General features: G+C 48.6%; 1 protein-coding gene across 2 annotated transcripts in view; it reads right to left on the reverse strand.

The window, feature by feature from the left end:
• Positions 1-286: 286 nt before the first annotated feature.
• PTPRO (protein tyrosine phosphatase receptor type O) overlaps positions 287-26,808 on the reverse strand; it is a 621,455-nt gene continuing 594,933 nt past the window's right edge. For both annotated transcript variants that reach the window (XM_073650602.1, XM_073650601.1), the window contains 4 exons: positions 25,664-25,818; positions 20,167-20,302; positions 5,234-5,353; positions 287-828 (listed from right to left, as the gene is read on the reverse strand). In XM_073650602.1, the coding sequence (XP_073506703.1) occupies positions 5,249-5,353; positions 20,167-20,302; positions 25,664-25,818 (396 nt within the window). In that variant the 3' untranslated portion in view covers positions 287-828; positions 5,234-5,248. The remainder of the gene's footprint in view (positions 829-5,233; positions 5,354-20,166; positions 20,303-25,663; positions 25,819-26,808) is intronic.

Consider the following 26,808-nt stretch of genomic DNA (forward strand, 5'->3'; position numbering starts at 1 on the left):
CTTCTGTTCTACAAGTTACTGCCTCTTGATTGACCTTCTTTAGTCCACACTATTTTTTGCCAAACGTTGTCCTCAATTTGTGGCAAAAGTCAAGCTGAGCTTGGTGAGAAATTGTAACCATAAATGTGGTGCGTTCCTTAGGAGGAGGCTTGCAGTCGCTGCAGAACGAGTGTTACCAGAGCCTTTCAAGCTGCCATATTCTGGCAGAGGTTCCAGTTGACCATTAGAAGCGGGCGAGTGTCTGTGCATCCTGCCTATCTACATCTGGATATCATATTGGAGACCGTCCTCTCATAATTTTATTTCATGTGCATTTTGCTGTATATATAGCTCCCGCCCGTTATACAGATGTACCAGCCCTGGCACCGATCCAACATGTGTCATACACTCACATAGCACAAAGAAAACTGAATACATAACAAGGAGGTCTCTGAGATGTCGGGGCTCCTGCCTACGCCATCTACTCTCTCCAGCCTTAGATCCAACACGGACATTGTGCTTCACAATTTACATACAACTGTGGGGACATTAGTCTTTACAGCCAGGACCAAAGACTGAAGACACAGCCCAGTGTCCTCGCAACACGTGGAAAATGAGGTATGATCCATAGTCCGACTGTGAGACTCCAAATCTTGCACCAGCTGTGTCACTGCTTCCAGCTCCTTCTGTCATCTACTGTCCTGTATTTGGTCCATACTGAAGTTCATGAAGGAAAAGGTGCAGGAGACTCGTCAGGTTTAAGGCCAGGGCTTCATCACAGAGCAGCGGCCGTAGCACAACTGGTGAGAGTAGCCCGAAAGCTGGAGAAGGTCACTGCACTGTTCTCACCTAGAATAAAGACACACAAGATCATACATGGTCTGGAAGTTAAGAAGCAGATAACTAGTCACTATGTAACAAACTACGAAGGCTACTTCCCCATAAAGTCCGTTCCCCCATAGTGTGTGTGGCTCCCATATGACTGTATCCACTACTGACAACATCTGGATCTCCTCCCAGACCCGAATCAGGAAATCAATGGCTCCTGTACAGTCTGTGGCTCTACTTGGTGTTGTCGAATGCACAGATGTGTAATATCTCAGAGGGTCTCAGTTGTGTTCAGGTCTCAGGAAAGCGAGGGCTAGGCACTGGCATCAGTGCCTTCATCAGCTAGGATCTTCCTTGCCTTTCTGGCCACAAGTCCAGGCATTGTCCTGCACTAGGAGGAACCCAAGGCCATTACACCAGTGTAGGACTGTGTAAGGAGCTGACCTTGTTCTAAAGACTATTGGACCAATGGACATAGAGCGGAATCTGTGGCTCTAAGGGATGCCGACTTTTTCCAGCACGGAGCACCGGTTACATCAAGCTTATTGCGGTGTTTTATTAGACATTTGCTTGATCATCAGTTCAGGCTCAGGAATAAATGTTTCCATTTAATGACCGTAAGCAGAGGAAGACGTGCAGGCTGGATCTTATGTGTACATAAGGCCAGACAGGAGATTGCTAAAGGTAAATGTAAAGCAATCATTCCATTAACCTCATCATTATCTCAGTGGCTTTAAGCCATTGTTCTCCCAGCCACTAGTCCCATTGTGTGGATGGGGATAGTAGACCCAGGGAAGTCATCACCACTGGAGGTCTCACATGCAATCCCAATTGATGGGCTTCGGGAATATTCCTCATTCTTTGAGCTAAAAGTAAATGTTTCAGGGGGAGGGTGTGAACACTTCTGCCCAATCAGGGGGCCTGATCCCAGGGAGGGAGGAAGAAGCCACATGTTTTAGTCAGGGGATTGGGAAGGTGACGTGAAAAGGAGATTATCTAGGCTGAGGGAATAGAGCCACAGATGGATGGCCTATTGAATTTGGAGATCAGTTGGCAGCTGAGCTGGACACACGTGCTTCAATTGTTGGATCTGTCGTCTGGATTTGAGGAACTTTCTTAAAGGGGTTTTCCCATGAACGAAAGTGCATTTTATCCAATAGGTCTTGGAATAATCATAATTTCCACAATTGGATGTGTTTAAATAAAATGTTCCTGTGCCGAGATAATCTTGTAAATGTTCCCCTGTGTAATGGCTGTGTCTGACCAAGTATGGAACATGGTCTGATTATACCACAGCTCCTGGGCAGGGGAGGAAGAAAAATACAGACATTACTGCAAGGGATTACAGAGGATTCATTCTGTGAGATAAAACATTTGCTGTCCTGTCTGTATACTCTATTGCGTCCTCCCCCTCCCAGGAGCTGTGGTATGATCAGACCATGTCCTTGCACGGTCAGACACATGGCCATTACCCAGCACACAGCAGGGGAACATTTATAAGATTATCTCAGCACAGGAACATTATTATATCACATCCGATTGTGGAAATTATTATCATTCCAAGATCTATTGAATAAAATTAACTTTTTTTTCGTGGGAATACTCCTTTAAGGACTGTTGCTGCTGGATACATGGGCTTCGGTGTGTTATCTGTCGTCTGGAGGATCGCGGACTGTGACTACAGACTCTACGAGCTGGAGTACGAAATCTGTGGGCTAACCAAAAGCTGGGAGACCATGAGGATCGCCCGGTATGGGGGCAGTGGAACTACCAATCCCGGGTTGTGAATTTATGGACTGGGGCAATGTATTTTGGCCATTTTACCTGGAGTTGTTGTAAAACCTTGATGTAAGGAATAAAATAGTATTGCATCGTTAACCGGCCTAGATGATTATTACAACCCACAACCTCAGATCTTCACAGTCTGATCTGAAAGTGAAATGTTATCTTTAACGTGGTGCTCGATTAACCTTCACATTGCATTCATCCAGTCAAGTCAACTGCGATTTCTCCGTGCACAACCATCACCCACCCTAAAGCCAACATTTATATCTACGTAAATGATGATCATGAACTGTGACACATGAAGGTGTGAATGCCACCTATGGACCAGGAAGAAAGAAGATGAAGAAGAGAGGGAGGGTGGGTTTTCCCATTGGGAGGTTTTGGGGGGCACTGCAGCTTATTCGGACCACATAGAGGTCTCTGTCTCTGACCACAACATCCTATCCTTCACGCTCACAAATCCTCGCCCACCCCAGCACACTCCTACCTATCACACATTCAGAAATCTAAACATGCACCACTGACCCCATTCCCTCACATCTACTCCAGTCTCTATCCAGTCTTCACTACTCACCTAACTAAAATCTTCAACCTCTCCCTCTCTTCTGGTATCTTCCCCTCCTCCTTCAAACACTCCATTTTTACTCAGTTATTAAAAAAGCCCTCTCTTGACACTTCCTGCACAAACAACTACAGACCTGTCTCCAATCTCCCCTTCATCTCTAAACTCTTGGAGCGCCTGGTCTACTCCCGTCTTACCAGTTACCTCTCCACTTACTCTCTTCTAGATCCATCACAGTCGGCTTCCGCCCCCTACATTCTACAGAAACTGCACTCATCAAAGTAACCAATGACCTTCTGACAGCAAAACGTAATGGTGACCACTCTCTGCTCATTCTTCTTGACCTCTCTGCAGCCTTTGACACCGTTGACCACCATCTCCTACTCTCTATGCTCCACTCAATCGGCATAAAGGACACTGCTCTCTCCTGGTTCTCCTCCTACCTATCTGACCGCTCTTTCAGTGTAATGGTCGCTAGCTCAACTTCTTCCCCCCTTCCTCTCACTATTGGGGTTCCTCAGGGTTCAGTCCTTGGCCCTCTACTCTTCTCTCTCTACACAGCCCCAATTGGACAGACCATCAGCAAATTTGGCTTTCAGTACCATCTTTATGCTGATGACACAACTATACACCTCATCCCCTGACCTCACCCCCGCTGTACTACAGAACACCAGTGACTGTCTGGCCGCAGTTTCTAACATCATGTCCGCTCTCTACCTGAAACTCAACCTTTCCAAAACAACAACTTCTGCTCCCGCCGTCTACTCACCTCCCTAAATCTGACATCTCTCTCCGTGTGTGGCACCAAAATAACACCGAGCGAGAAGGCGCGTTGTCTGGGCGTTGTGTTTGACACCAATCTCTCCTTCACCTTCCACATACAATCTCTTGTCGCTTGCACCTGAAGAACATCTCTAGAATCCGCCTCTCTCTCACCTTGGAAACAACAAAAACCCCTCACTGTTGCCCTGATCCACTCCCGCCTTGACTACTGTAACTCTCTGTTAATTGGCCTCCCCCTCACTCGACTCTCCCCGCTCCAGTCCATCCTTAATGCTGCAGCCAGGGTCATCTATCTGGCTAACCGTTACTCAGACTCCTCCGCTCTGTGCCAGTCATTGCACTGGCTGCCCATACATTATAGGATCCAATTTAAATTGCTTGTTCTCACCCACAAAGCCCTCCACAGTGCGGCGCCCACCTACATCTCTTCCCTCATTACAGTGCGGCACCCCCCTACATGTCTTCCCTCATTTCTGTTTATCGACCTACCCGTTCTTTACGCTCCGCAAGTGACTTTCGACTAACATCCACACTAACCTGTACCTCCCACTCCCGGCTCCAAGACTTCTCCCGAGCTGCACCTATTCTCTGGAATGCTCTACCCCAAGAACTTAAGACGAACCACAACTTACACAGTTTTAGGCGCTCCCTAAAAACACACCTGTTTAGGGCGGCCTATCACGTTCCCTAATCGAAGTCCTCTTATATTTTTATAGCCCATTCATTATTTCTCCAAACATAAGTCTCCACCGAACCCAAAAGCACTACAGATGCTGGCCGGTGACTACAGATGCTGGCCGGTGACTACAGATGCTGGCCGGTGACTACAGATGCTGGCCGGTGACTACAGATGCTGGCCGGTGACTACAGATACTGGCCGGTGACTACAGATGCTGGCCGGTGACTACAGATGCTGGCCGGTGACTACAGATGCTGGCCGGTGACTACAGATGCTGGCCGGTGACTACAGATACTGGCCGGTGACTACAGATACTGGCTGGTGATGAGCCCATGCAGCCTTTATCTACCCCTCATCCCCTCAAGATGGCCGGACCATCCTTGTAAATAAGCCCCTGTACTTTGTGTCAACCCCCACTCATTGTAGATTGTAAGCTCTTACCAGCAGGGGGCGCCATTATTTTTGCTGTAATTATTGTATTATCTTTAGGTGTTACTTATGACTGATGTATATGAACCTCTGAATTGTAAAGCGCTGCAGAATATGTTGGCGCTATATAAATAAAGATGATTATAGCTTCATAGTGAGTATCAGAACCCCGCAGACCCTGTACTCACAGCTAAGGGTGGGCTCTAGGATTTGTGGACGTTCTCGTAGATGACATCGCTGATTCTGAATTGCTGTTTCTTCTTCTTCCACATCAACTGAACACAATGATGAAGAAAGATAAACTGCTCCTGAAAAAGACGAGAAATGGCCGGATGACCAGACCGGGCGGGCAATAAGAGACGCAGCCGGAGGAGCGGTGTCAGAGGGCACAGGGCTTACAGGGCGTAAGTCCACATAGTCCAGGATGCACACAGTACCATACACATAGCAGCAATATGCATTATACACACAGTATAGACATACATTAAATACACACAATTTACTGACACATAGCATAGACATTGTTCGAATAAGGAAACAGTTAATGTCTTCAGCGCAGACAAATCTCATAGGGGATAATTCTGAGAACTTACTGAGGGCTACGGCTAAGCGGGTGGACACATGAAGAGTTTTCATTATGCAGCTATGTATTCTGCTGTCATGTATGAACCACCTAAATCTATGCACAAAGCGCCTCCATTCATGAAGGTTATACATTCAACAAACACTCCAACAAGGTTTGGAGAGGCCCCGAAATCACAAGCCGTAAATTTCTTATTCTAAGTGTTACGCTCACGCCGCTAGGTTCAGATAGGGGCGAGACAGGTTACATGAATTCTTTGGAATCCTGGGGGAACCGTTACTCAGGGCGACCATAGACCATGTGCGGCAGCTTCTCTCAGGAACACAGGGGTATCGACCCTCAGGCACAGACACGTAGGTTGTTTCACTTGCTGACCAGACAAAATTGACAAGAGTCCTCATAAACGGTAGAACAGTAGCATTTAATAAGAAGCTGCACAGCCAGTGCAAGTTAAGTCTTATGAGCAACAGACTCCAGTGACAAACAGTACAGTTTTCTTAGCGGCACAGCAGTTCACAGTCTTCCCAGTAGTACAGGACAGCACAGTTATAATGCAAAGGCACATTAATGAACACAGCATTCTTTACAGCACAGTGAAATCGAGTACGGGGAGGGTTTGCTGAGGGAGATGAGCCCTGTGACACCATTTCTTCCAGTCCTTATCTTTCTGCCTGACAATACTCTGCACTGCTAGTTCAGGAACTCTACCTGACCTGTGCTTAGCTTCACTCCTGACTTGAATCCATTTCACTTGCAGGGGCGCTGTTATGATCTGCAGCAAGTACTAAGGAAAGATAGGGGAAAGCTGTCCCTACAGTAACACTAAGCTGAATCCCTACGATGTAGCGGGCTGCCTGTTCCTAGCGAACAGACCCGCCTTAGTTCTCGGCTAGTCTGAACGAAGACCTATAGCATAAGGGGAGGGGTCCCTAAAAGAACTAAGGACTGGGACAAAAATGGGACACCTAAACAGAGAAGTTGTTGCAGAACACAAAAAGATAAACTGACAAAAAGGTACTAGAGGTCGCAGTAGGACCAAGCAAACTGACAGAGAAAGGCACCGAAGCACCTGGCTAGAGAAACAGTCAAACACTGAAGTCCAGCACAGCCAAAAGGGCGGAGATGGAATATAAAGGCAGATGGTCACGTGACCGCAAAACACAAGATGGAAAAAAAAGCAAGCAGGAGGGTTCTAACAGGCGCTTCTGTGAGATACAGAACACACACCACCTTTCTCTTCGGCTCCAGCCAGACAGTAAACAACTTCCCCACAATCCTCCTGGGGCTATGCTAAAACCCTCCCTGTCTCCTGTGACTGTGTTACTTCTAATAGTTGCTGAATGCTTTTAAAGCAACAGCACTACTTCTGCATGTCACACTCTTCCCTCCTTTTTGAATGTCGTCCTCGACATTTGTCTTAATTGGTCAATCTGACCAATTCTGAGACAGTGGTGAAAGTTGGTATAACGTTCATAAACATTGATAACAACTTAATCTTATGACCTTTTTCTTGTAGGATGGCTGTAAGAAATAATAACACAATTAAAACAATCAGCATCTCTTCAGCTGGAGCTTTTCGTACATCTTCAACCAGCTCTCTCTCTGTATGCTTTAACAGTTCTTTGTTTCTACAAAGTCTTTTAAGGAAAATCAAAGCATGAAAACAAGCCTTTACAGTAGCCAACATCTTCCATACTGCCTCTCGGTGGTGAATACCACTCCAGTGGGCTTACCTGGTCCGTAGGCAGAGATACCTGTTTCCAGTCGACAGTCCTTGGCACTTGACTCTGTTCACCAAGTGTCTCATATGTCAGCATCATGGGCCTCCTCACTTCTCAAGTCGACATCCTCCTGGTGGGTTGTTCCTCAGAGAACATGGGTTCTTCGGTCACAGAAGTTTCTTCCACCGTACTCCTTTCCTGTTCTTCCTCAGATGTTCTTGGAGCTGCCTCTGTAAGTTCCTGTACTTCTCCCGAGTCACTTGTTTCCGCGCGGTCTGGTAATACCGCTCCTCCTGAGTGTCGATCAGTCTCTTCAGGGGCCGGTGTTCGATCATCAGATCTGAATTGGACTTCATCTGTACTCCTTGATACGAACTCTGGAGCCTCAGGACTTAGTTCACTCTCCTGAGGATGGTACATTCCTCCCCTTGCCGGTCCGAGAAATACAACGGCGCAACTTTCAAGGTCACTATCCACCTCTGGAGCTTCAGTCTGCGGTGGTCCCTTAGTCAATCTCGGACGATGTCGGTCTACTTCTGGGAAGTCTTGTTGTCATGGGAGATAATCACAGGGTAGTAGTAAATTCCGATGGACTATTCTGGTTTTCTTGTCTGCAGTTTCCAATCGGATTTCATACACTGGGCTGTCATCAGCTTTCCTCCTTATGACCACATACATCTTGTCTTCCCAGTACGAACAAAGTTTTCCTGGTCCGCCTTTCTCACGTATGTTCTTGACTAGCACCCTGCTTCCCGGTGCCAATTCTGCTCCATAACATTTTCGATCATAGTACTCCTTACTCTTGCTCTGTCCTTGCGTAACCACTTTGTACGCTCTGTTGTATGCCTCTGCTATCTGTTCCTTCCATTTCCGAATGGACTCTGGATACGTTTTGTAAGTCTCTGACACCGGAGTATCTATCATGATGTCGATTGGCAGTCTTGGCGATCATCCATACAATAGGAAAAAGGGTGTGTAACCTGTTGCATCGCTCTTTGTACAGTTATAGGCATGTACCACTTTTGACAGGGAACTCTTCCAGTCTTTCTTCTCATCAGCTGTTAAAGTGAACAACATCGACAATAATGTCCGGTTAAAATGTTCCACTTTTCCATAACCCGCTGGGTGATAGGGCATTGTGTGAGATCTCTGAATTCTACAGTACTTTCCTAGCTTGGCAAAGAGCTGGTTCTCAAATTCTCTTCCTTGGTCGTGGTTTAACCTCATAGGGAACCCAAACCTCAAAGCAAAATCATTGAAGCTCTTCTCTGCCACTGTTCGACCTGATTTATCGGTGGTGGCATATGGTTGAGCAAATCTAGTGAAATGGTCCACCACCATCAAGATGTATTCGTAATCACTGTAACATACCTGGCGGCGTCCTTGCATAGTGGTCCATCTCTCACTGTGCAAGAGCGCGCACTTGATCTCCAGTCCAGTCTGCTAGCCTGGCTTCCCTCCATGCTGTTTGCTTGCCTCTGTTTCTGCTGCTTAAGGGCGGTGCCCGATCACTTCCTGTTTCTTGTACCTGCTGCGGGCACACCCCTTGTGCGTCCTCAGCCTATTGCTGTCTGTCACCTGGTATTTAACCCAGCTCCTCCCAGGAAACCCTGCCTGAGCATTGTGTTTCATTCAGTGTGCTCTTTCACTCTGAATGTGCCAGGTCCCTTTCTGTGTTTGCTTGCCTGCCTTTCCTGGAGGCTGTATTTCCAGGCCTGTCTGAACTCGCTCCTAGCCTGTTCCTTCCGCCTTCTAGGGGCTGCATACCTAGACCCGCTCCTGTATCTCGTCTGTCCTGTCTGAACACGCTCCTAGCCTGTTCCTTCCGCCTTCTAGGGGCTGCATACCTAGACCCGCTCCAGTATCTTGCTACTGTGTCTGTTCTTGTCTGAATACTCTTCTAGCCTGTTTCCTGTTTTTCTCTATGTCCGTACCTTTCCTTTTTCTGCAGAGTCTGAACTCGTACCTAACTCCTGTTCGTTGTCACTGTACTTCCGTTTGTGAGTTTGTGGTCCACTCGCTACTTCACTGCAAGTACCCTGTGGGTATCTGGTTCTGCCTTTCCCTTCCTGTCTGTTCCGTGTGAACAGAGCCCTGTCCCCTCTGCCCTGCCTCGCTCTCCGCTCCTGCGGTTCTCGCCCCGCTCTGACCCTTTGCTCACTGCTCCGGCAGTCTCGCTCTGCTCTGACCCTTTGCTCGCTGCTCCCGCAGTCTCGCTCTGCTCTGACCCTTTGCTCGCTGCTCCGGCAGTCTCGCTCTGCTCTGATCCTTTGCTCGCTGCTCCGGTAGTCTCACTCTGCTCTGACCCTTTGCTCGCTGCTCCGGCAGTCTCGCTCTGCTCTGACCCTTTGCTCGCTGCTCCGGCAGTCTCGCTCTGCTCTGACCCTTTGCTCACCGCTCCAGGCGGTCTCGTCCTGCTCTACTCTTGCTCACCGCTCCAGGCGGTCTCGTCCTGCTCTACTCTTGCTCACCGCTCCAGGCGGCCTCGTCCTGCTCTACTCTTGCTCACCGCTCCAGGCGGCCTCGTCCTGCTCTACTCTTGCTCACCGCTCCAGGCGGTCTCGTCCTGCTCTACTCTTGCTCACCGCTCCAGGCGGTCTCGTCCTGCTCTACTCTTGCTCACCGCTCCAGGCGGCCTCGTCCTGCTCTTCTCTCGCTCACCGCTCTAGGCGGTCTCGTCTTGCCCTGCTCTCGCTCACCACTCTGGGCGGCCTCACTCTGCTGTGTTTGTCCGTCACATCTGTGGTTCTGTTCCTGAGTCCCAGTGTGTACTGGGTCCTATCCCGCCTGTGTTCCTACCTGCTAGTACCCCCCTGCCTGCATACCCGCCTGCCTGCATACCAGTCGTGCCTGCCTATACCCACCAGTCTGTGTGCCAGCCTAGCCTGTCTGTTCCTGTGTTCCCCGGTGTGGGTCAACAGCCGTGTCTGGGGTCTGTCCTGGAGTAGCACCTGGTCCCTTTGCTCGGTTCCTCCTTGGTGCACTGGCGTCGTATGCCGTCGTGCGACCCTGGTCGGATCGGGTGAATACTTAGTTACGCCCCTCCAGGCATTCACTCTCCGGCACGGTCCAGTGGAATCACTACATATACACGCACACGCCGCTCAGCCCGGGCGTGTGCATTACAGCATGCTCAGGCCATGGTTCCCGTTGAGCCCCACGGCCTTCGCTCTATGAGACTTTTTCCAGCGAATACGTGCTTCTAGAAGAAATGTATTTTTTTTGCTACCAGCTGAGTTTCAGGCGTATTACGCACCCTTCCAGATGGATCTATCAGCACTCGTTCCTGCGGATCCGCCACCGTACTATGGGGATCCAAGACTGAGTCGTGCATTTGTGGAGCAATGCATGCTACACTTCAAGTTCTACCCTCTTTGTTTTCCCACAGATCGGGTTAAGGTGGGATTCATGATGTCTTACCTAATGGGTGATGCCTTGGAATGGATCAACCCCCTATGGGAAGCACAGGATCCTATCCTCCTGGACCTTCAGGCCTTCCTGGTGGCCTTTCTAATGGTCTTCGATGACCCTAATCCGGAGGCTCCTGCTGAAGCTTCACTTCCCAATAACCCGGAGCAGCCCCGTTGGGTAATGTGTGTGGGTAGCGCACTAGTCCTCCTGCCCGAAGAGACTACTGCCCACCCAGAATCCACACAGGATGACTACGCTCTCCGAAATACTTCTCCCAACCTCAAGAGGCAGTCCAGACGTGCTAGGCATAGAGGCAAGAAGTCACGCCAGGGTCTGTCCTCCCAAAGACCTCCTGACCCCAACCTTGAAGTCCCTGCTGAAGCTTCACTTCCCTGTATCCCGGAGCAGTCCCAACGGGTAATGTGCGTGGGTAGCGCACCAGTTCTCCTGCCCGAAGAGACTTCTGCCCACCTAGAATCCACACAGGAGGACTTCCTGCACCCGGAATCTGATGCTTCACCCACTTTAACCGGTGAGCCTGTCCAAGGGTGCTCCGAAGCAGTGATTACCTCCGAGTCTGAGCATCTCTACTACCTGGCTGAGGACCCCCTGTTGCCTCCTGAATCCTCCGGGATACCACCTGTTGACAAATGGAGAGAGACTTCCCTACACCCGGTACCCGATACTTCGTCCGCTCCGTCCTGTGAGCCTGACGATGGGTACCTCAAAGCGGTAGTTAACCCCGAGTCTCTACACCCCTCTGACCAAGCGGAGGACCTCCAGTTGTCTCCAGAACCCTTCGGGGTGCTACCTTGTAGCGAATGGACAGAGTCTTCCCTCTACTCTGTACCTGATACCTCGTCCGCTTCGTCCAGTGAGTCCGACCTAGTGTACTCCGAAGCAGAGGTTATCCCCGAGTCTCTACACCCTTCCGACCAGGCGGAGGACCTCCAGTTGTCTCCTGAACCTTTCGGGGTGCTACCTGATAGCGAATGGACAGAGACTCTCCTATACTCGGTACCTGATACTTCGGCCGCTTCTTCCAGTGAGTCCGACCTAGTTTACTCCGAAGCAGAGGTTATCCCCGAGCCTCTACACCCCTCCGACCAGGCGGAGGACCTCCAGTTGTCTCCTGAACCCTTCGGGGTGCTACCTGATAACGAATGGACAGGGACTCTCCTATACTCGGTACCTGATACCTCGCCCGCTTCTTCCAGCGAGTCCGACCTAGTGTACTCCGAAGCAGAGGTTACCCCCGAGTCTCTGCACTCTTCCGACCCGGCGGAGGACCCCCAGTTGTTTCCTGAATCCTCCGGGGTACCACCAGATAACAAAGAGACAGTGACTTTTCTACACTTTGTACCTGATACCTCGCCCATTTCATCCTGTGAGCCTGACAAGATGTACCCCGAAGCAGAGGTTACCCCCGAGTCTCTGCACCCCTCCAACCCGGCGGAGGACTTCCAGTTGTCTCCTGAACCCTCTGGGGTGCTACCTGATAATAAGTGGAGAGAGACTTCCTTGTGTACTGTTCCTGGTACTCCACCCGTTTCGTCTGTTGCTGAGGATGGCTGGACAGGAGGTAGCATCCTAGCTACTCAGATGAGACCAGTTTTTCCTGTGGACAGTGGAAGTGATCTCATTGAAGTGAAGGATTGGCCCTCGAATTCCCTGCGGAACATTCTGGCAAGCCTGAAGAAGAGGGGGCGTAAGGGGGGGTACTGTAACATACCTGGCGGCATCCTTGCATAGTGGTCCATCTCCCACTGTGCAAGAGCGCGCACTTGATCTCCAGTCCAGTCTGCTAGCTTGGCTTCCCTCCATGCTGTTTGCTTGCCTCTGTTTCTGCTGCTTAAGGGCGGCGCCCGATCACTTCCCGTTTCTTGTACCTGCTGCGGGCACACCCCTTGTGCGTCCTCAGCCTATTGCTGTCTGTCACCTGGTATTTAACCCAGCTCCTCCCAGGAAACCCTGCCTGAGCATTGTGTTTCATTCAGTGTGCTCTTTCACTCTGAATGTGCCAGGTCCCTTTCTGTGTTTGCTTGCCTGCCTTTCCTGGAGGCTGTATTTCCAGGCCTGTCTGAACTCGCTCCTAGCCTGTTCCTTCCGCCTTCTAGGGGCTGCATACCTAGACCCGCTCCTGTATCTCGTCTGTCCTGTCTGAACACGCTCCTAGCCTGTTCCTTCCGCCTTCTAGGGTCTGCATACCTAGACCCGCTCCTGTATCTTGCTACTGTGTCTGTTCTTGTCTGAATACTCTTCTAGCCTGTTTCCTGTTTTTCTCTATGTCCGTACCTTTCCTTTTTCTGCAGAGTCTGAACTCGTACCTAACTCCTGTTCGTTGTCACTGTACTTCCGTTTGTGAGTTTGTGGTCCACTCGCTACTTCACTGCAAGTACCCTGTGGGTATCTGGTTCTGCCTTTCCCTTCCTGTCTGTTCCGTGTGAACAGAGCCCTGTCCCCTCTGCCCTGCCTCACTCTCTGCTCCTGCGGTTCTCGCCCCGCTCTGACCCTTTGCTCGCTGCTCCGGCAGTCTCGCTCTGCTCTGACTCTTTGCTCGCTGCTCCGGCAGTCTTGCTCTGCTCTGACCCTTTGCTCGCTGCTCCGGCAGTCTCGCTCTGCTCTGACCCTTTGCTCGCTGCTCCGGCAGTCTCGCTCTGCTCTGACCCTTTGCTCGCTGCTCCGGCAGTCTCGCTCTGCTCTGACCCTTTGCTCACCGCTCCAGGCGGTCTTGTCCTGCTCTACTCTTGCTCACCGCTCCAGGCGGCCTCGTCCTGCTCTACTCTTGCTCACCGCTCCAGGCGGCCTCGTCCTGCTCTACTCTTGCTCACCACTCCAGGCGGTCTCGTCCTGCTCTACTCTTGCTCACCGCTCCAGGCGGTCTCGTCCTGCTCTACTCTTGTTCACCGCTCCAGGCGGTCTCATCCTGCTCTACTCTTGCTCACCGCTCCAGGCGGCCTCGTCCTGCTCTTCTCTCGCTCACCGCTCTAGGCGGTCTCGTCTTGCCCTGCTCTCGCTCACCACTCTGGGCGGCCTCACTCTGCTGTGTTTGTACGTCACATCTGTGGTTCTGTTCCTGAGTCCCTGCCTGCATACCCGCCTGCCTGCATACCAGTCGTGCCTGCCTATACCCACCAGTCTGTGTGCCAGCCTAGCCTGTCTGTTCCTGTGTTCCCCGGTGTGGGTCAACAGCCGTGTCTGGGGTCTGTCCTGGAGTAGCACCTGGTCCCTTTGCTCGGTTCCTCCTTGGTGCACTGGCGTCGTATGCCGTCGTGCGACCCTGGTCGGATCGGGTGAATACTTAGTTACGCCCCTCCAGGCATTCACTCTCCGGCACGGTCCAGTGGAATCACTACATATACACGCACACGCCGCTCAGCCCGGGCGTGTGCATTACAATCACCCTTGCACGTCTTGAGATGTTCGAGATGTAGAAAGTCTATTGAGACCATCTCAAATGGATACGTAGTTTGGATGTTGCCCATAGGTGCCCTGGTTAACGTGTTGGGATGTTTATCTTTCAGACACGCACACTCCCTGGTCACGTACCTCTCAATATCTCTCTGCATGTACGGCCAGAAGAAATGTTCACACATCAAGTTTGTTGTCCTTTCCCCTCTCAGGTGTCCCATGTTTTCATGGAGTTCTTTGAAGACCACCATTTACGGAATACTCTGGGTAGTACCAACTTCCGGTTTTGTCCTCCTTTATGATACAGGATACCATCTTCACTGAGGTAGAGCTTCGTCCATTCTTTAACTAAAACAGATACTGCTGGTGACTCATTGTCTCTCTCCCGTTTAATTGGAAACCGATTTTGGTCCGCATAAAGTAGTATTCTACCAATTATCCGATCTTCCCGTTGCGCTCTACGGATTTTTCCTTTTGGTAGTTGTTGAATAGACCAGGGGTGATCTTGTTCTCTCGCTCTTATCGTTGTTTCCACCGTCAACGGACACCACAATGGTGTGTCTTCCTCTTGATAAGCTTGCACTGCTTGGGTAGTGCTCTCAATTGCTTCCAGACTGACTTCCTCCGAGCATTCTTGCATGAACTCCTCAGGCTCTGGTGGCATTCTCGACAATCTGTCAACATCCGAATGCATTTTACTGGCCTGTACTTGATGCTGAAATTGAAGTCAGCTAGTTCAGCGACCCATCTCTGACCCGTTGCATTCAGTTTGGCTGTAGTAAGGACATAGGTCAAAGTGTTGTTGTCAGTGTATACCTCAAACTCTTTGCTGTAGTAGAGATGATCTCTAAATCATTCACAGATAGCCCATTTCAATGCCAGGAACTCCAATTTTCCGGAATGTAGATGGTAATTCTTCTCGGCGTCTGTCAACGTTCTGGAACCGTAACCGATGACTCTCAATTTTCCATCTTGATGCTGATGCAGGGCTGCTCCTATCCTAGACCAACTTGAGAAGCGTCACAATGAAGAACAAATGGTAAATTGAAATCAGGATATCCCAAGATGGGTGGTTTTACCAGGTAGTCTACTAGTTCTTCAAATACCTCCTGGTGGTCTGCTGTCCAGAGAATGGGCTGTTGGGACGAAACGGCGTTGTTTCTTTTAAGCCCGGTCCTACCTGCGTTCTTCTTTTTCTACATGGGTGTTGTCTTTGTCGCCCCCCCCCCAAGAGGAGGTATAGTGGGGCGGCAATCCTGGAGAAGTTCCGAACGTAAGTACGATGGTAGGAGAGGAATCCCAAGATCTGCCTCAACTCCCCGACAGTAGAGGGCCGCTTATCTTTTAAGGCCAGTACCGGAGCGATTTCTGCTGGGTCCATGGTATATCCTTCTCTGGACACAATTTTCCCTAGAAATCGGACTTGTCTTTTGAACAGTTCACACTTCTTTGGGGTCAACTTAACTCCGTGTTGTTGATACCGTTGTAATACGGTCCTCAAGTGTTCAACATGCTCCTGGAAGGTTTTGCTGTGTACCACATTGTCATTCAAGTACAACTGGCAGATATCATCCCTCAATCCTTCTAAACATGTCTCCATGCTCCTCTGGAATTCTGCTGGAGCTGAACTGAGCCCAAACGGTATGTGGATCCACTCATATAATCCCCACGGTGTGATGAATGCTGTCAAGGGTCTGCTGGACTCTTCGACAAATCCTTGGTGGCTTGCCTTACCCTGATCGAGGACAGAGAACCAGGTGCTTCCTGATAGGCTATCCAGCATATCTTGGATCTTTTGGTATCGGGTGTCGATCAGGTACTGATTTTCGGTTTAGTTCCCGGTAATCTCAACAGAGTCTCAACGTACCGTCCTTCTTCCTAACACAGACAATAGGAGAGGAATAAGACAACTTCGACTTTTGGACCCAACCTCTGTTGATTAGGTTTTGTAAATACTCTTTCATTCACTGTGTAATGGTTTCGGCACAGACATGTAACTTCTGGTTACTGGGGTCGTGTCTTTCAAATTGATTTTCAACTGCAACAACGGGATACAGCCTATATCAGAGTCCTCTTTGGAGAATGCATGACACTCTTCTCTCAGCATCTGTTTTGCTACTGCTCGATCTTCATCACACAAGTGTTCCAGGTGTACTGGGGGATACCAGGACTCCGAGGTGGGTCGTGCAATTTCTTCCCCTGGGCAACTCCTGTTCCTTGGTGGGGAGACTGAATTCAAGCAGAACATTAATAAAGCACAGCCAGCAATCTCTAATAAAACACAATAATGTATTTCTCTTGGATTAAGAAATCTAATCGTCTGGCTAATTAAGATTTTAAGTTGTATCGTCACACACGGGAGCAGTGTGCACTTGAATCAGGACCAGCACTGTCAGGCCATGAAAGGGCAGGGAGTCTCCTCCAAAAAGGGCACTGAAAGCTTCATGATGCCAGCGACTACAAAACGAATGGCAGGCCTCACCGTGCAGGTAAGCGTGGGCTTGAAAGACCCCACGCAGACCAGAGGGGTTGGTTAGGGCACTCCGGAAGATGGACGGAGTGATTGTAGATAGGATTGCAGAGATCTTGTAAGTTGTGCTTGGAGTTTGTCGAGATATGTCCATTTCCTTCAACCCCCTAATATTTGTGATACCAAGTTTTCTGGAATTAGGTCAGTCAGTGAAAAGATATACAGTGGGGGAAATAAGTATTTGATCCCTTGCTGTTTTTGTAAGTTTGCTCACTGACAAAGACATGAACAGTCTATAATTTTAAGGGTAGGTTAATTTTAACATTGAAAGATAGAATATCCCAAAAAAATCAAGAAAATAACATTGTAGAAATTAGATACATTTACTTGCATTTTGCAGTGAGAAATAAGTATTTGATCCCCACTCCTGAGAAAAAATACTGACCGAATACTGATAGTGGGGCCGTGACCTAATCAGTAAACTGTAATTCACTGCAGCGTTCTATGTGTGCAGGGTTAGGGGGATGGGGGAGATATTGAATGTGAGCTGGTCAGTTCTACATGCCAGAGTTGCTTTTCAATCCCAGCCTGGGTTTTGGTATGATGAATAACCCAACCCTGCTCTCCGATGTGCCACCTTCACCCACCTCTGCCTCAAGACCCAACTACAGTTTACCCAGACTCGGAGGATTGGAATTCCAAATCATGTGGTGTGGCGATGGGGGCACACCACCATGTAGCACTACAAAGAAGGACAAACTTATGCCCAAAACTACCTGACCTGGCCGGACAGAAGACTGGGGAGTAGACTGCACTGGGTGATACAACCCTGATACATACGCATCATGTGAACAGCTGTGAGCACAACCCCCATCTGTGGATGTCGAGCCCTCATACCACCCTCATGGAGTTGGTTTCTAACCGTTTGTGCAGACACATGCACATTTGTGGCCTGCTGGAGGTCATTTTGCAGGGCTCTGGCAGTGCTCCTCCTGTTCCTCCTTGCACAAAGGTGGAGGTCCTACTGCTGGGTTGTTGCCCTCCTACAGCCCCCTCCACGTCTCCTGGTGTACTGGCCTGTCTCCTGGTAGCGCCTCCAGCCTCTGGACACTACGCTGACAGACACAGCAAACCTTCTTGCTGCAGCTCATCCTGGATGAGCTGCACTACCTGAGCAACTTCTGTGGGTTGTAGAGTAAGTCTCATGCTACCACGAGTGTGAAAGCACAACCAACATTCAAAAGTGACCAAAACATCAGCCAGAGAGCATTGGTTCTGAGATGTGGTCTGTGGTCCCCACCTGCAGAACCACTCCTTTATTGAGGGTGTCTTGATAATTGCCAATAATTTCCATCTATTGTCTATTCCATTTGCACAACAGCATGTGAAATTGATTCTCAATCAGTGTTGCTTCCTAAGTGGACAGTTTGATTTCACAGAAGTTTCATTTACTTGGAGTTATATTCTGTTGTTTACGTGTTTCCTTTATTTTTTTGAGCAGTGTATATATTCTCAGTCATGTAATTTTGATATTGACCATATACAATATATGCATATTTCATATTATTGATATTCACGCTCTACTGTTCCAATCTATAGAAACCCAAGATATGTCACTTTTTTGTAAATATATGCGTGGATTTGTTTGCAATGTGAATTGCTACATACAAATACCCAAACCATTTAAACCATATCGTATTCTAATGAGGAAAATCCTAAATTAAACAGTAATTTCACAGGCTACAGATTCACTGGTGATCCTTGTTTAAAAAACATGTTGAAGGCTTGTTTGTCACTTTTTAAATCTTTGATTAAGAGTCGGATCAACTCGAAACATGTCCAAAAACTTCTTTATACCATCTTCCTTATATTTTAATAATTTCTAATGAAGATTACTGGACATTAAACCAACTTATGCCTGTCATTGGACAAAAAATTAGATAAAAGAACTAGAGAATGTTATTGAAACCCCAATTTCTAATGCCGTTTTGTAGATGGCTCCAGGTACTGCCATGAGGGCAATCCTAGCTTGAGATATGTGAGGACCACCTTGGAAGATGTGATGAAACAGACGCCACTCCTCAGCGCAGGAGAAGGAGCAGAAAACCATCACTTCAGCGTGTATAGTGGTAGAAGGTAAGACAGCACACATTCACACTGATTCCAGGTATGCTTTTGGAGTGGCAGACTCATCTTGACAAACAGTGATATTGTTAAGTCCACACACAATGCTGAAAGTGTTAGGATGAATTTTGGACCTCTGGAGCTACCTAAGCAAGTGGCCATTATCAAACTCCAGGTTCACATGAATGTAAAAACAAGGGAAGCCAGAGTTAAGCCTTGGCAGATATTTCTGCCTGAGCAGCTGCCACTACCAGAAAAGCGTGCAGCAGGATATGCCTGTGAACTTCAAGATGTTCGGTAAACTACGGCGGCAGTTCTCAGACAAAGAAAAAGAAGAATGCAACTGCACCGTGGGCACAAGTGTCATTCCGGCTACATCTAACTGAACCGCGGGCACAAGTGTCATCCCGGCTACATCTAACTGCAAAGCGGGCACAAGTGTCATCCCGGCTACATCTAACTGCACCGCGGGCACAAGTGTCATCCCGGCTACATCTAACTGCACCGCGGGCACAAGTGTCATCCCGGCTACATCCAACTGCACCGCGGGCACAAGTGTCATCCCGGCTACATCTAACTGCACCGCGGGCACAAGTGTCATCCCGGCTACATCTAACTGCACCGCGGGCACAAGTGTCATCCCGGCTACATCTAACTGCACCGCGGGCACAAGTGTCATCCCGGCTACATCCAACTGCACCGCGGGCACAAGTGTCATCCCGGCTACATCTAACCGCACCGCGGGCACAAGTGTCATCCCGGCTACATCCAACTGCACCGCGGGCACAAGTGTCATCCCGGCTACATCCAACTGCACCGCGGGCACAAGTGTCATCCCGGCTACATCTAACCGCACCGCGGGCACAAGTGTCATCCCGGCTACATCCAACTGCACCGCAGGCACAAGTGTCATCCCGGCTACATCCAACTGCACCGCGGGCACAAGTGTCATCCCAGCTGCATCTAACTGTACCCCGGGCACAAGTGTCATCCCGTCTACATCTAACTGCACCATGGGCACATTATTACACAATTTAAATTTTTGATTATTAATTTTATTATTGAACATCTACAGAGTCGTCAATACAAAAGGTTTATGAACCTGAAATCATTTAAGAAAGTAAAAATGAGGTTTTGTCTTTCTTAGAAAAAAAAGGTGTTCAATATCCGAGACACAGCCGAGGTGAGGAGGCCGAGCCAGACCACCACTGAGCAAGACACAGAAGTACAAGGTGATAAGTGTCCAGAAGTACAAGGTGGTCAGAGACACATCGAGGTGAGGAGGCCGACCACCACTGAGCAAGACACAGGAGCACATAACAGACATACATTATATATACAGCATACATACACATACTATAGACGTACATTATAGATATACATTGTCCAGTATATACAAACCTCCGTCTGCACCATAGACATCCTGTAAGAGCGCAGTTCTCCTACAAGGCTAAGGACATCTACAAACTCATGGTCTCGTATGTGCTGCATGAGGCGATCCAAGGCTATAAATGTTCCCGTCCGTCCAACACCAGCACTAGAAAACAAGAGGAAGGAAATAATAATTCAGAAAATGGATATTCACTGTTTTCTCGTCTCCCCTACATAATGGTGGTGGGGCGACTTCACGTGTAATGGTGGGAGGAGGTTTTGTAAGAAGGTGAAGGTAGATTCTCGCCACCCTCCTGCTGAATGGGCTGTAAGTATTAGGTTGCAGCCCGTCTAATTCTGCACTGCGTGGCTCTTTATGCCTTTGCTTCTTATTGTCAGGACACAGCACTGACAAAGGGCGATGATGACCTGCGAGGTTTGTGTGTTTCCATTAGTATATTCATTGTTCATTTCTAGCTCTGCATTCTGTGTGTGATGTAGGGTCATACTGATACCACAGAAGTTTAGGAATTAACGCCTATTGTCCAGGCCATGGAAAGAGGCCGAGCCTAGAGTGTTACTGACAGAAGAAGAGAGGTTGGGCATTAAGTGTAAGTGACAGAAGAAAAGAGGTTGGGCATAGAGTGTTAGTGACAGACGGAGAGAGGTTGGGCATAGAGTGTTTTTGACAGATGGAGAGATGTTGGGCATAGAGTGTTACTGACAGAAGAAGAGAGGTTGGGCATAGAGTGTTACTGACAGAAGAAGAGAGGTTGGGCATAGAGTGTTCGTGACAGACGGAGAGAGGTTGGGCATAGAGTGTTAGTGACAGAAGAGAAATGTTGGGCATAGAGTGTTATTGACAGAAGGAGAGAGGTTGGGCATAGAGTGTTAGTGACAGAAAGAGAGAGGTTGGGCATAGAGTGTTAGTGACAGAAGGAGAGAGGTTGGGCATAGAGTGTTAGTGACAGAAGGAGAGAGGTTGGGCATAGAATTGTTAGTGACAGAAGGAGATAGGTTAGGCATAGAGTGACAGTGACAGAAGGAGAGAGGTTGGGCATAGAGTGTTAGTGACAGAAGGAGAGAGGATAGGCATAGAGTGATAGTGACAGAAGGAGAGAGGTTTGGCATAGAGTGTTACTGACAGACGGAGAGAGGTTGGACATAGAGTGTTAGTGACAGAAAGAGAGCTTGGGCAAGGGGTGTTAGTGACACAAGGAGACAGGTTGAGCATAGAGTGTTAGTGACAAAAGGAGAGAGGTTAGGCATAGAGTGATAGTGACAGAAGGAGAGAGATTGGGCACAGAGTGATAGTGACAGAAGGAAAGAGGTTGGGCATAGAGTTTTAGTGACAGAGAGGTTGGGCATAGAGTGTTAGTGACAGAAGGAGAGAGGTTGGGCATAGAGTGTTAGTGACAGAAGGAGAGAGGTTGGGCACAGAGTGTTAGTGACAGAAGGAGAGAGGTTGGGCATAGAGTGTTAGTGACAGAAGGAGAGAGGTTGGGCATAGAGTGTTAGTGACAGAAGGAGAGAGATTGGGCATAGAGTGTTATTGACAGAAGGAGAGAGGTTGAGCATAGAGTGTTAGTGACAGAAGGAGAGAGGTTGGGCATAGAGTGTTAGTGACAGAAGGAGAGAGGTTGGGCATAGAGTGTTAGTGACAGAAGGAGACTGGTTGGGCATAGAGTGTTAGTGACAGAAGGAGAGAGGTTGGGCATAGAATTGTTAGTGACAGAAGGAGATAGGTTAGGCATAGAGTGAAAGTGACAGACGGAGAGAGGTTGGGCATAGAGTGATAGTGACAGAAGGAGAGAGCTTGGACTTAGAGTGATAGTGACGGAAGGAGAGAGGTTGGGCATAGAGTGTTAGTGACAGAAGGAGAGAGGTTGGGCATAGAGTGTTAGTGACAGAAGGAGAGAGGTTGGGCATAGAGTGTTAGTGACAGAAGGAGAGAGGTTGGGCATAGAGTGTTAGTGACAGAAGGAGAGAGGTTGGGCATAGAATTGTTAGTGACAGAAGGAGATAGGTTAGGCATAGAGTGACAGTGACAGAAGGAGAGAGGTTGGGCATAGAGTGTTAGTGACAGAAGGAGAGAGATTGGGCATAGAGTGTTACTGACAGAAGGAGAGAGGTTGAGCATAGCGTGTTAGTGACAGAAGGAGAGAGGTTGGGCATAGAGTTGTTAGTGACAGAAGGAGAGAGGTTGGGCATAGAGTGTTAGTGACAGAAGGAGAGAGGTTGGGCATAGAGTGTTAGTGACAGAAGGAGAGAGGTTGGGCATAGAATTGTTAGTGACAGAAGGAGATAGGTTAGGCATAGAGTGACAGTGGCAGACGGAGAGAGGTTGGGCATAGAGTGATAGTGACAGAAGGAGAGAGCTTGGACTTAGAGTGATAGTGACGGAAGGAGAGAGATTGGGCATAGAGTGATAGTGACAGAAGGAGAGAGGTTGGACATAGTGATAGTGATGGAAGGAGAGAGATTGGGCATAGAGTGATAGTGACAGAAGGAAAGAGGTTGGGCATAGAGTTTTAGTGACAGAGAGAGGTTGGGCATAGAGTGTTAGTGACAGAAGGAGAGAGGTTGGGCATAGAGTGTTAGTGACAGACGGAGAGAGGTTGGGCATAGAGTGTTTTTGACAGATGGAGAGATGTTGGGCATAGAGTGTTACTGACAGAAGAAGAGAGGTTGGGCATAGAGTGTTACTGACAGAAGAAGAGAGGTTGGGCATAGAGTGTTCGTGACAGACGGAGAGAGGTTGGGCATAGAGTGTTAGTGACAGAAGAGAAATGTTGGGCATAGAGTGTTATTGACAGAAGGAGAGAGGTTGGGCATAGAGTGTTAGTGACAGAAGGAGAGAGGTTGGGCATAGAGTGTTAGTGACAGAAGGAGAGAGGTTGGGCATAGAGTGTTAGTGACAGAAAGAGAGAGGTTGGGCATAGAGTGTTAGTGACAGAAGGAGAGAGGTTGGGCATAGAGTGTTAGTGACAGAAGGAGAGAGGTTGGGCATAGAATTGTTAGTGACAGAAGGAGATAGGTTAAGCATAGAGTGACAGTGACAGAAGGAGAGAGGTTGGGCATAGAGTGTTAGTGACAGAAGGAGAGAGGATAGGCATAGAGTGATAGTGACAGAAGGAGAGAGGTTTGGCATAGAGTGTTACTGACAGACGGAGAGAGGTTGGACATAGAGTGTTAGTGACAGAAAGAGAGCTTGGGCAAGGGGTGTTAGTGACACAAGGAGACAGGTTGAGCATAGAGTGTTAGTGACAAAAGGAGCGAGGTTGGACATAGAGTGATAGTGACGGAAGGAGAGAGGTTAGGCATAGAGTGATAGTGACAGAAGGAGAGAGATTGGGCACAGAGTGATAGTGACAGAAGGAAAGAGGTTGGGCATAGAGTTTTAGTGACAGAGAGGTTGGGCATAGAGTGTTAGTGACAGAAGGAGAGAGGTTGGGCATAGAGTGTTAGTGACAGAAGGAGAGAGGTTGGGCACAGAGTGTTAGTGACAGAAGGAGAGAGGTTGGGCATAGAGTGTTAGTGACAGAAGGAGAGAGGTTGGGCATAGAGTGTTAGTGACAGAAGGAGAGAGATTGGGCATAGAGTGTTATTGACAGAAGGAGAGAGGTTGAGCATAGAGTGTTAGTGACAGAAGGAGAGAGGTTGGGCATAGAGTGTTAGTGACAGAAGGAGAGAGGTTGGGCATAGAGTGTTAGTGACAGAAGGAGACTGGTTGGGCATAGAGTGTTAGTGACAGAAGGAGAGAGGTTGGGCATAGAATTGTTAGTGACAGAAGGAGATAGGTTAGGCATAGAGTGAAAGTGACAGACGGAGAGAGGTTGGGCATAGAGTGATAGTGACAGAAGGAGAGAGCTTGGACTTAGAGTGATAGTGACGGAAGGAGAGAGGTTGGGCATAGAGTGTTAGTGACAGAAGGAGAGAGGTTGGGCATAGAGTGTTAGTGACAGAAGGAGAGAGGTTGGGCATAGAGTGTTAGTGACAGAAGGAGAGAGGTTGGGCATAGAGTGTTAGTGACAGAAGGAGAGAGGTTGGGCATAGAATTGTTAGTGACAGAAGGAGATAGGTTAGGCATAGAGTGACAGTGACAGAAGGAGAGAGGTTGGGCATAGAGTGTTAGTGACAGAAGGAGAGAGATTGGGCATAGAGTGTTACTGACAGAAGGAGAGAGGTTGAGCATAGCGTGTTAGTGACAGAAGGAGAGAGGTTGGGCATAGAGTTGTTAGTGACAGAAGGAGAGAGGTTGGGCATAGAGTGTTAGTGACAGAAGGAGAGAGGTTGGGCATAGAGTGTTAGTGACAGAAGGAGAGAGGTTGGGCATAGAATTGTTAGTGACAGAAGGAGATAGGTTAGGCATAGAGTGACAGTGGCAGACGGAGAGAGGTTGGGCATAGAGTGATAGTGACAGAAGGAGAGAGCTTGGACTTAGAGTGATAGTGACGGAAGGAGAGAGATTGGGCATAGAGTGATAGTGACAGAAGGAGAGAGGTTGGACATAGTGATAGTGATGGAAGGAGAGAGATTGGGCATAGAGTGATAGTGACAGAAGGAAAGAGGTTGGGCATAGAGTTTTAGTGACAGAGAGAGGTTGGGCATAGAGTGTTAGTGACAGAAGGAGAGAGGTTGGGCATAGAGTGTTAGTGACAGAAGGAGAGAGGTTGGGCATAGAGTATTAGTGACAGAAGGAGAGATGTTGGGCATAGAGTGTTAGTGACAGAAGGAAAGAGGTTGGGCATAGAGTGTTAGTGACAGAAGGAGAGAAGTTGGGCATAGAGTGTTAGTGACAGAAGGAGAGAGGTTGGGCATAGAGTGTTAGTGACAGAAGGAGAGATGTTGGGCATAGAGTGTTAGTGACAGACTGAAGGAGGTTGAACAGAGAGGTTACTTTGGTGCTGGTTTCCCTCCATCCAGTCTCAGTTGCAGAGTTGTTATGCTGGTAATGTAGAACGACCAAGAGAAAAAGACTGGTGTAGTCCCCAAACCAGGGCCAACTGTACTGACAGCCATTGTGTGGCAACTACAAGACAGTCAAACAGAAGTTGGCCTTGTAGAGAGGAGACAAAGGTAGGTTACAAGAGGGCAGGAGAGGACAGCCTTGAGACCTATTGACAGAAGCATGATGCGCCACTGGGACTGCTGGGCGATGCCAGTGGAGTGAAAAGCTGTGAGTTAAGGAAGACCACCAGGCAGTAAAGGTTTTGATTATGGCCCTTATTGAGATCTGAAAAGAGAGCTGAGACAGTGTATTGCACAGTATAGGACCACAAAGTGGGAAAAGGCTGCATAGTTTTCTATAAGTGCTTCCATATTGGACAACTATAAATATGGACATGTTGAAAGAGCCAAGGAACAGTGTATGCTGTATATAAACTCCAGACATTGAGTACGCTTGGCCTCCTTCTTACAGCTTCAATTACAATGGAAGTGGTGGCTTCACTTATAACACAGGCAATGACTTTAATCCTAAGGGAGGTGGTGGCTTCAGTGATAACCGTGGCCTTTACTACTTTACCTGCAGTGTACGGTGATTGGTCCTTTGGTTTTGGCGGCTTTCTGTCTCACCATGTAGACAAATTGCAATATACTCTCAGCTGCACTGGAGGCTGGGACGCCATGGTCCGGCCAGGCTGTGAAGTTGAAGTGCATGACGTGCTGTGCTTCCGCAGCCTGAAAACAAAGGACACAATGATTGGCTACACCCTCACTTCTGCTATACACCTTGCAAGTCTAGAGCAGAATTCCGGGTCCCAAAATGGTTTCTGTCATTTACCAAGGACAAGGTTGGACAAAGCACCTACCTTCACATACTTGGACACCATCGAGAAAAAGAATGAGCAACAAGACATCTCATAACATCCAAAATGTGGGGTGTAGAGGGGAACCTGAGTGGAAGGAGATGCCTACAAGCCGCCCTGTAACACATGGCAAGGGTGCTGCAATATCTAGAGATTACTGCAGGATCTGCAAGAAAGATGGAGCCAAATCCTCTCTGTAGCACCAAGTGAAGAACCGAGTAAGCTTCCTCTTGGGAATAGAGATTTAAGGTTTTGTAAGGTCAAACTGTGTCCTGAGGAACAGAGAGAAAGATAGGAGCTGGCTGCATCACCGTGAGCGGTGGGAACAGCAGGACACGCCAGAAGAATGTGAATGTGCCTAAGAGATGGCTGGCAGATTGACAAAGTACAGAAAAAGACTATATTAAGGACAGCAGGAATCTGGCACCAGAGTGCATAAAGAGCACATGTGCAAGCTGCATTGTGGGGCGAGGTCTCGGAGGTCACCATCGGGGTCTACCATCTGTGACTGCAGCTATTCACAGAGTGAGTTATTGCCATTGTGGGCCCATTCCTCCTGTTCAGAACCCATACTGCCTAAGAATATGACAATTTTCATTGATCTCCACAAACAGTAAATCTCTGTTAGTAATAAATCCAGTCTCGGCATTTTTGTATCCACCGGCATCTTCTATTTGGTGTAGTTGGCAGTATGGTATCGGAAGAAGCAGCATCTCCCTCCAGGGTAACACCTCACAAAGTAGATTGGCCTCACCACAATCTTTGCATGTTCGGGAGGTATACAAGAATAACAATATTCAGCTGGTCAGTCCTCCAGATCTACCACCCAATACCAGTGCCAGCTTTGCTGAAACATCTGACA

This window comes from Phyllobates terribilis, unplaced genomic scaffold, assembly GCF_046119375.1.
Source record: "Phyllobates terribilis strain yellow unplaced genomic scaffold, ASM4611937v1 Scaffold_10__3_contigs__length_209671492, whole genome shotgun sequence".
Classification (NCBI taxonomy): domain Eukaryota; kingdom Metazoa; phylum Chordata; class Amphibia; order Anura; family Dendrobatidae; genus Phyllobates; species Phyllobates terribilis.